This window comes from Ictalurus furcatus, chromosome 7, assembly GCF_023375685.1.
Source record: "Ictalurus furcatus strain D&B chromosome 7, Billie_1.0, whole genome shotgun sequence".
Lineage (NCBI taxonomy): Eukaryota > Metazoa > Chordata > Actinopteri > Siluriformes > Ictaluridae > Ictalurus > Ictalurus furcatus.
In genome coordinates, this window is record NC_071261.1 from 24,496,011 (window position 1) to 24,506,605 (window position 10,595).

Here is a 10,595-nt window from a genome sequence, read left to right on the forward strand (position 1 = left end):
GAAGTGAAAAGAAAACAGAATAAAGAAAATATGCTGAACTCCACAGAGACAGTAAGTGTAGCTCAGGAGCAAATCCTAGACCCTTGAGCTTATTGCACTACCATGCTGCTCCAAAATAGCATTTTATTCTATTACTTTTACTATTACATTATCATCTTGAAGCAACACCTCATTGAAGCTATGCTGATGGATTTTCATGCAAAATCCCACAGTCCGCTTATTTCAAGAAACTAAATAAAGAAATTTTAAAAAACATACAGCTTAATAAAAGTTATTTCATTCAGTGTTTTTCTTTTTGTTTGTTTGATTGTACTTTTTATATTGTACATAAGTATAAAATATTTACTTGCCTAGCTCTAGTCTGTAAGAGACATGAGAGAAAAAAGAGACGTGCTTAAAATGTTTTTGGCACCCACAAATCTCTCCTGGGCTACTGTGATGGGGAAACAGACTTCTTTGTCTTCCACTGGCACTTTTTGTTTCGTGTCCCAATTTCAAATGAATCACTGAGTATAAATCAATGACTTGAGACACACATAGAGAAAAGAGCCAGGAAGAAGATTTCACATGATCATTTGCATTCCACATGATTACGACATGTTAATGCGTGACCACATAATCCAGGTCAATTTGGATCTCATGTTACACAGAGCCTGCAGACGGGTGACTTGGAAACAGTCTGCCTGCTGTGAGTATGTCTTCAAAACCTACTGCATGCCTGTGGAGGTTTATGGCTAGATCTGGACATTTCAAAGTTGGTTTGATTGGGTTTGCTACAAGTAACTGAAGAGTCAGGAATTATCAGTGATACAAAACAGGTATAGTACAACCACCTCACCCTCGAAGTCTGGTATTTCCTGTCTTACTAAGTAATGTGTAGTTTCCAGGCATACTGTGCGTATGCTAAATCTAATGTGTTTATGTTCAATCTAATAGCTGTTACAGTCAATTGCAGGTGAAGGCTGATGTTATTGAAATGTTATGGAAATGGCTAATGTGATTTATATCTGAGTTAGTAAATCAGGGTAGTAATATTGTCCTAAGACCTGGACTTTTGCTGTTGTGTGTCTCCTGGATATTTTTTTTATCTAGTAGCACCTGATAAATATACCAAAATGTAATGGAAATTGAAAACAGTTTGTGGAAAATGTGTTCTTATGGGAGGAAAAAAGTTTCTGTCAAGGACATGAATATGAAACTTGATATAAGCGTAAGACGTTGAACTGGTAAAGGAGACTCTCCCTGTTTCTCTTCATCAAGATATCAGCATGTTTTCTCAGATCAGAGTGTACCGTACCGAGAATAGGACACCAGTGGTGCACTACACAGTGTATCTAATGGTGTTTTTTCATGTATATCTCTGGACGCTCAGAATAATCGGAGTTAGTGAACTTGTACAGATGTCTTTATGCGATCTCAGCAATAACTGTATGGTTCTTACCCTGTGACTCACTTACCATTAATACTAGTGTTTTCTGACAGGGGAAAAAAATTAGATAAGATAACATACTTAGGAGCTACATCAAGATCTAAATGAGCACAATGAAAGTATGACTTCATAATAGGCATCTGTGTGTAGCTATGTAATAGATCTAGTTTGATATGTCTGAGCTCAGTCTTAACTTGGTGTAACATTTGCTCTTTGTTCCCTCTGCTTTTCTCAGCTTTCTGGAACATGGAAGTGAATGCAAATCGGCTACTCTTCTTCTCCTGCCTACTTGTTGTGACTGGCTATTGCAATGGTGGTCGAATCTTAGTGTTTCCAGAAGATGGCAGCCACTGGGTGAATATGCAGGTCATACTCAAGGAGTTGCATGCCCACGGACACAGTCTGACAGTGGTACATTCTTCCAGAAGCTGGTATATTCATGACAGATCTTCTCTCTACACATTCATTAGTGTTAACCTCACTAGCACAGAAGATGCTAGCAGGGGGATATTTGAGACCTTGTTAGAGCGGTCACTGTCTTTACGTAGGATGACACCAATCCTGCGCTTTTTTGAACAGCAGAAGGATGTGATGACCATGTTGAAGATATTCCACGGTGTAACCCTTAGTATTATCTCTACCATATTGGATGACTCAGCACTGATTGGAAAACTGCAAGATTCTAAGTTTGACCTAATGCTCACTGACCCTGCTTTCCCTGCTGGGGTTCTCCTGGCCCACTATCTCCATTTACCCTTGGTGTATAATGTACGCTGGCTCAATGCAGGAGATGCACATATGGCCATTGCTCCATCGACACCATCTTATGTTCCGATGTACAACTCATTGTTTAGTGACAGGATGGACTTCCTGCAGAGGACCGAGAACTTCCTTCGATATATGGTCAGCCTCCTCCAGGAGCAATTTGTTATCCTCCCCATTTATGAAGAATTGCTCAAGAGGCACTTTCCACCAGGATCAGATCTTCTCAGCATGCAGCGCTCAGCAGATATTTGGTTGATGCGTGTTGACTTTATTTTTGAGTACCCACGCCCTAGCATGCCTAATGTAGTCTACATAGGTGGGTTCCAGTGTCGCCCGGCTGAACCCATTGTTACAGAGCTGGAGGAGTTTATGCAGAGTTCTGGGGAGCATGGTGTGGTGGTTATGTCCCTGGGAGTCATGGTCACCGCCCTTCCCAAACATATCACAGAAGCCATTGCAGCTGCCTTTGCTAAGATACCTCAAAAAGTTATATGGAGGTATGTGGGTGATCGACCTTCATCTCTGGGTAGCAACACGTTGCTTCTTGAATGGCTTCCTCAAAATAACCTCCTGGGGCACCCAAAAACATGTGCATTTGTGTCTCATGGTGGCACCAATGGCATCTACGAAGCTATCTACCATGGGATTCCTGTGTTGCTTCTGCCACTTCTCTTTGATCAGTTTGACAATGCAATTAGACTGGAAACCCGAGGTGCAGCCCGTGTGCTTGAGGTCAGCACGTTGACTTCTAAAGAATTCCTTGAAGCCCTCAAGGATGTCATTAAGAATCCATCTTACAAAAGCAACATGCAGGAACTCTCAGAGCTTCACCGTGATCAGCCCTTTTCTCCTCTAGACAGTGCTACTTTCTGGATTGAGTATGTCATCAGGCACAAAGGAGCTCAACACTTGTACTCAGAAGGAAGCAGTCTTCCTTGGTACTCCTACCACAATCTAGATGTCGTAGGTTTTCTGTTGGTAATAATTTTAGCTGTACTCTGGGCCTCAGTATATCTTGTTAAATTTCTTTGTTGTACGCCATACAGGAAGCAAAAGGTTGAGTGAACTGAACCTGAGGCATTCACAGACAAGCAGAAATATGTGTTTGGGGTTGTTGGGTTTTTTATTGTTGTTGTTGTTGTTGTTGATTTTGGGTAAGCACTTTTTTGTGTAGTGCACTAACTGTGATAACTAATATTGCTACCCTTTCAAAGTAGATCATTTAAGAGCTAAGACCAATAGAAACTGTGTTTGTTACATAATCTTCATTACAGCCTTAAAGGTTTTCCTGATTGATCAAAAATAATTTCACTTCTAGTGTCATTTGTACTCATTACAATGTACATGACTTGGAATAAAATTTGCTTTTAATCATATCAAATCAGTATTCATAATTTATTTACAAGTCAGAAAACAAACAAAACACAAAAGATGAAATTGTGCATATGAGATCATATGAAAAATATATTTTTTTTATCACAAATAAATATATTGGCAGTCTTCATGCATATGACAAAACAAATATTTATACAAAACAAAACTAACATTCTTTTTGAGGGGCTTTTGTCATATGTGCATGTGGATTTTTCTTCTTCTGCCAGTTCCTGTGGTAATAACAGATTTACTGATGGTGGTGGACATTTATATGAACATCATCTTACAGAAAGTATCATATGGAATTATAAATACTTGTCTTTGTTTTAATATAAACAGATAGTTAACTGTCATTGGAGAAGATAGCCATACATTTAGAGATAAATAATATATAAAGAGCAAATGTATACAGTGGGGGAATTCACAATATTACAGTCCATAAATAAAGTTATGTGTAATAAAGTGAAACGACACAGGAAAAAAGTATTGAACACGCTAAAATAGTTGAAATTTGTAAGTAATTATACCCCCATCTGTGCACATTGATATCAGCTGGGTTAGTAAATTCATGGTCTATAAAAAGGCTTTTCATTACCAAGGTGTCACACAAGAAACATCTCATAATGGGTAAAAGCAAAGAGCTCTCCCAAGACCTTCACAACCTTATTGTTGCGAAACATATTGACGTATTTCAAAACTTCTGAATCCTCCAGTAAGCACCACTGGGGCCATTATCCGCAAGTGGAAGCAACATCACTCCCTTCATGAACGCACAAGAGCTCATCACAAGATTTCTGACCAGGGAGTCAGAAGAGTAGCCCAAGAGCCAAGGACCGCTCGGAAAGAGCTTCAGAAACGCTTGGAGGCACCAGGTGCCATCGTCACAGAGAAATACTGGGAGAGTGTAGTCTGGTCAGACAAGAGCAAAATTTTACTTTTTGGAGATGCACTGCACATCACCCTAAAAACACTATACCAACAGTGACGTTTGGAGGTGGAAGCATCATGGTGTGGGGCTGTTTTTCATCACATGATACTGGCAGACTTCATGTAATTGAAGGAACGATGAATGGAGACCTTTACCAGGAGATTCTTTTGAAGAATCTGCTGCCATCCATCAGGATGATGAAGATGAGACGTGGGTGGACTTCCAGCAGGACAACAATCCAAAACATACAGCAAAGGAAACTCTCAATTGGTTTCAGAGAAAATAAATCAAGGTGTTAGAATGGCCCAGTCAATCACCTGACTTGAATCCAATTGAACAAGGTTTAAAGACAATATGTTTAGAAGAATGGGCCAAAATCACACCTGAATACAAGAAGTGTCTTGAATCTGTCATTAAACACAAAGGCTTCTCCACTAAGTACCAAATAAATTTCAGTTAGCGTGTTCAATACTTTTTTTCCTGTGTCATTCCACTTTATTACACATAACTTTATTTATGGATTTTAATGTTGTGAATTCCTTATTTTTCCAGATTTCTTGAGTTAATACTGATGTCTGGTGAAAATTTCATGTAAATAGCCTCATTGGAAATATATTTAATGAAAAAATGTTGACACGTCCAATAATTATTTCCCCCACTGTATATACAAAAAAAAGGCAGTACAAATTAAGCAGAGGTCAATATGAAGACATTTGTCCAGGACCGCTTATTCATTATATTAATGGATATTGAAGTAAAGGATTTAAAAATATTAAAATCAATAGAAACCAATCATTTTCAGTATTTACTGGATCAGCAATGAGGATAGACATCACTTGATTCCCCAATAGTCTTTTTCCGCTCTCTGGTACTAAGATCCCTGATCATCTCGGCATGCATTAAAGCCATGCTTTCATCTCCATCCTCTATGAACATTTCATCACCATCCTCTAGGATCTATCTTCACAAAAGATAGATTTTACTTTGAAAAAAATACAATTAAAAAATCAATTAATTAATTAATTAATTAAACATCATGTAACATAAAGAAAAAAGAATGACATAAGCAAGCCAGACGCCTTTTTTTTTTTTTTTTCAAAACATGTTTAAAACTTTACAAAAATGTAAAGATTTCACTGCCCAGCATTGATTTCTGTAAATAATTGTCCATTTCTATGAAACTGCAGATGGCATGTTTTCGGCATTCCAAAATTGTGAGCAAAGTTAAACAATCTGTAGTACTGATCTAATCCTGGGAATTTGGGGGAAAGGCTTCTTTGTGTTCAATTTCACGCTCTAGTTTTGAGCATTGAATTGCTAAGTCAAATTCAGTTCACATAGTTTCATCAGGATTTCCTACTTTGTACTTTATTCATTACACATTCATTCATGACCATATGATCTAGGTCAGTTTGAATTTCATGTTATACAGAATCTCACCAGAGAAACAGTGTACTGTGAGTATGGCATCTAGATATTCACTTATGATAGCTTATTAAGATCGCATGGCGTTCACCTTTCTGGTTAATTCTTTATTGCACTTTTCACAAGATCAGAACAAGTGATCGAAGATTTGGCTTTTGTGTATTTTATGTGACTTTTAGTTATCATGTGCAATACTGTTGGCTAGAACATTAGTGACAACACACATTAGCATAATCAGTGCTGGCTTAAAAATTACTAATCCTAGCTAGCATTAGCCACCATTGAATATTGAGAAGTGAAGTGACTGAAATGTGCTAATATATGAATTTCCTACTTTCCAACATCATTGGAATTATTCAGACTGCTTCGACCTTCCAATCAGTAGTCCAATGTCTTAACCTCTGAGCTACCATTGTCCTTTTAACTTTTATTTTCTTAACTTTATAACCAACAATATACTAAATACCAAGTCTGTCACCTTCAAAATTATATACTTTTGATATACTGTACTGTACAAGTTTTATCCAAAACTTCATGAACTTTCACATAAAAATGACAGTACAAATGGGGACTGGGTGTCACATGGGAAATGAAAGTAGAATGAGGGTGTTTCGCTTGTCTCTCAGCAGCCCTTCCGTCGGTGTGAACAGTTTGGCCAAACTCGTATCCCTCGAATGTGTTTTTGTTCTTGAGGAGAAAGGCCCCAGGATGTGGCTGCTCAAAGGCAGTAGAAGTGGCTTCCTGCTGGGGGAAATGATCAAAAATTTCAGACAAGCCCCTCATGGAGGGATGAATTATGCACTCTGACTCTCACAGGTCTTTGCACACTGAGCACAGTCTCCCATCATAGGCAGATGTAAGGTAAGGAAAAGTATTCGCAATTCAGAAGAAATGAATGCACTGCAAAAAAAATGGCATCTTAGCAAGTGGAAATACCTTGAATATAGTCAAATTAAGTATTAAGGATTTCCTATTATAGGATTACAGTAAACCAAATATAAGATTATTAAACGTATTTCAAGCCATTTGAACTCATTTCAAGATTGAAATAGTCTTCTATTGGCAGATAATTTTGCTCATTTTATTTATTTCTAATAAGAAGCAAAATTATCTGCAATAGAACAAGACTATTTCAATCTTGAAATGAGTTCAAATGGCTTGAAATATGTTTAATAATCTTATAGTTGGTTTACTGTAATCTTATAATAAGAAATACTAGATACTTTTGACTATATCCAAGATACATTCACTTGTTAGGGTGACTTTTTTGCAGTATGTGTTTGATTATTGAATGTAATGAAGGGTTGTTGTTTTTTTGCATATAACTCCCTGTCATTGTTTTCCAAGGGTCAACACATGCACTGCATGGACAGCTGGAACGTTTAGAGCCCGGCGGTGTGAACAGCTAAATGTTCAACCCTTCAAATGTCTTTCACGTGGGAATGTCATAGAAATCATGTTTATGAGTGAGTAATTTCTAGAATATGGCACTGATGCATAACAAAATATTTGATTTGAGTCCCCAACTTTGATGTTGAGCGCTACCAGAGGCAGACTGCTCACATGTAAGGCCACCACTTTTCCTGATTCTCTCCACAGACCTGACAAATGGAAGCTGCCACATTCCACTGGAGACAGATCGGGTTGGACTAACCTACATCTACAGCCTAGCTTTCTCTCTGGGTCTGCCAGCAAATCTGCTTTCACTGTGGGGACTTTACCAGCTGGGCCGCTCAAGCGGGGCTGGCACTCAGCTGGTTTATATCCTCAACCTCCTGCTCTCAGATCTTCTTCAACTGCTCACCTTGCCTCTGTGGATCCTCTATCTTCAGAGAGATCATCGCTGGCCCTATGGTTCCATCGCATGTCAGTTGGTGGGCTATGTCTTCTACGTGAACGTATATGCAAGCATCGCCTTTCTGTGTCTCATAGCAATGGACCGCTGTCTGGCCATTGTATACCCATTAAGCAGCCGTCGTGTGAGGAATGTACGGCTGTCTGCGTTCTCTGGAGTGGTCGTCTGGACTCTTGTGTTCCTGTTCTGTCTAATTGGTCTCTACCCATCTGTATTTGAGCCCCAGGAGGGTTTGTGTCTGGAGCACTATCCCGTCACTCCAAGATACGCATACTTTAAAATAGCCACAGTGGTCCTGGGTTTCCTGATGCCATGCTCTATACTTGGGTAAGTGAGTGAATTCATGTAAAAGTGTGTTTATGTGTGTGTGTGTGTGTGTGTGTGTGTGTGTGTGTGTGTGTGTGTGTGAGTGTGTGTGTGTGTGTGTGTGTGCACAAAAATACAATATCTTGACAAAAGATAATACTGTTTCTATTGATTAATAATCTTTATACCACAGCACTGTTGAATTCTCAATCCTGTTAGTCTGAAAGTGTTTTATTTCATTTTCTATAACATCAGTTCTGACAGTAGTACCAGCTGTAATTAAAATCGCAGGTTAATATTAATGTGCTTGCGCTAATATGTTATTGTTTCTATAGTAAAACCTCCTACATTTGTAGTGGACTTGTAGTGGAGCCTCACATAATATAAGCCTAATAATATATCGTTTTGGGGTTTTTTAAGTGTTGTTATTTAACAGAGAAAAATGTATAACCACTGATATAGCAAATCTTTCTGTAAAGGTAAGATTTATCATTTATGGAATTAGTCTCCAGTGTCAGTGCTTTGTAACAGTCAGTAGGTTTTCCACCTCAGAAAAGGAGTTTGCACATTCTGGTTACTCTGTAATATGTCAAGCTGAGTGATAACAGTGTGTTAATAATTTCAAGAGAGTGAAGAAAAAAAAAATAAATAAAAAATAAATAAAAAAAAAAGAGGATGGTGAAGGAATGACTGATTATAGCTGTTATAATATAATTGATAACAGGAACTAAGTTGTCTCCCACAACATTAATGTAACTAAACCATTTAAAAAGCATGCTGTGTAATTTTTTTTAATGTTACTGTTGGCAAATTTCTGTGGTATAAGAGGAATAAAACACTTTAGGAGATATACTCAATTTTGTGCTAGTAATAGTAACTCTGCTTCACATCCAGCCACATCACACCACCCTACAGTTGATTTCCTATAACAGCATTCCATATCATGTTTTGTTCATAAAAAGTATGTTTGAATCTTTAATTAAAAAGCACATAATTTTTTTTCCAGTTATATATACCTTGTCAATTTATCTACCCTTCTTTCCGACAGCTGCACTTCTGCCAGAATCGGGATAACACTCCACAACTCCCCCTCCATCACTGATCATGAGCGCAACAAAATTGTGGGCACCCTAACGGTCATCACCATCATTTTCATCGTGGTCTTCGGCCCCTATCACATGGTGGGCGGTTATAGATTCGTAGCGCTGCTTCTAACTGAAGACCAGTGTGCACTGGAACGCTCTATCTACCTGTACTACAGGATCTGCTACGGACTAACCAGTCTAAACACACTGTTAGATCCCCTCTTCTATATTTTCCTTTGTCAGAATGCTCGTCTTGAGCTCCAGAGATCTCTCCCCTGCCTTGCATGCTCACGTAGGTCTGAGGGTCCGTGACTTTTGACCCAGAAGATGTGTAGTTGCCAGGGGCAGACTGGTTTCTTTGTGTTAAAAAAAAAAAAAAAGCCTGCAGGTTGTTTTTATGAAGAAAAAATAAAGATGCTTAAAAGGCTTATCTGGGGATTTTTGATTGATGGCCTGTCAGAGCTCTGATTGCATCTGTTGTGTTACTGGGTCTGCTGGAATGAGAGACATACAGATGCTACGTGTCAGGCAGTGATATGCAGTTCTATGATGACAACACCTTCAGCCAAGCATGCAGGCTCTGAAACCAAATAAAAAGTTTCATGTTAGCATGTATGAATTGTTCAAATGTCTTATGCGTCATATTCAGTAAAATTTATGCTCTTAATCAGGCAGCATTCTACAAATATTATTCATTTTTCAGACATGTGCACAAACCGTACCGTTCCTAGGAGTGAAAATGTGCATGTACTTTATTTACCATAGTGGGGTTTTTTTTTTTTAGGATTTCTATACATTTATGATTTTTAAACTACCTTTACCAAACTGAAATAAAATGTATGGGGTTTTTTTTCAGTTTTCACGAGTCTTCTTCAAATACGGTGTGTTCAGAGATGTCGCTATAGTGCTAGAGCTCGAGATTTCAGTCTAGAGTTTTGCCTGGAACTGCCCAGGAGTTTAGTAGGAATGTGATTCATGTGGAATTAACTAAATGTTATTTGTTTAAACTTAGTATGGTACTGTCGCTGGGATGGGATGCTGACTGCTAAAATCTCTAAAACAACAAAAAAAAGAGAGAAAAAATCAGTCAGAACAATACAGTGAACGGTCCATTAAGAGGCAATGAAACTGTATCCAAATAGTGATTACAGTGAGCGAGAACACACACACACACACACACACACACACACACACACACACACACACACACACATACAGAGGTGCTTAAGAGTCTGTGAACCCTTTAGGATTTTCTACATTTCTGCATAAATATGACCTAAAACATCATCAGATTGTCCTAAAAGTAGAGAGCCCAATTAAACAAATGAGACAAAAATATTATACTTGGTCATTTATTTATTGAGGAAAATGATCCAATATTACGTATCTGTGAGTGGGAAAGTATGTGAATCTTTGATTTCAGTATCT

The 10,595-nt window shown here is 38.2% G+C and overlaps 2 protein-coding genes across 3 annotated transcripts; both read left to right on the forward strand.

Annotated features, from left to right (window-relative positions):
- The first annotated feature begins 504 nt into the window (after positions 1 to 504).
- On the forward strand, positions 505 to 3,562 carry ugt5g1 (UDP glucuronosyltransferase 5 family, polypeptide G1). Of its 2 annotated transcripts, none has more exons than XM_053629385.1 (2): positions 505 to 688; positions 1,665 to 3,562. In XM_053629385.1, the coding sequence occupies exons 1-2, from the start codon at positions 568 to 570 to the stop codon at positions 3,257 to 3,259; spliced, it is 1,716 nt and encodes a 571-aa protein (XP_053485360.1). In that variant the 5' UTR covers positions 505 to 567; the 3' UTR covers positions 3,260 to 3,562. The 2 variants fall into 2 exon arrangements, with proteins under 2 accessions (XP_053485360.1, XP_053485362.1); XM_053629387.1 differs by having other exon boundaries at positions 508 to 818.
- Positions 3,563 to 6,448: 2,886 nt separating this feature from the next.
- si:dkey-165a24.9 (probable G-protein coupled receptor 132) lies at positions 6,449 to 10,353 on the forward strand. The gene is made up of 4 exons (XM_053629388.1): positions 6,449 to 6,782; positions 7,269 to 7,387; positions 7,521 to 8,103; positions 9,131 to 10,353. Exons 2-4 carry the CDS (start codon positions 7,378 to 7,380, stop codon positions 9,477 to 9,479), a joined length of 942 nt encoding a protein of 313 aa, XP_053485363.1. The 5' UTR covers positions 6,449 to 6,782; positions 7,269 to 7,377; the 3' UTR covers positions 9,480 to 10,353.
- Positions 10,354 to 10,595: the final 242 nt, after the last annotated feature.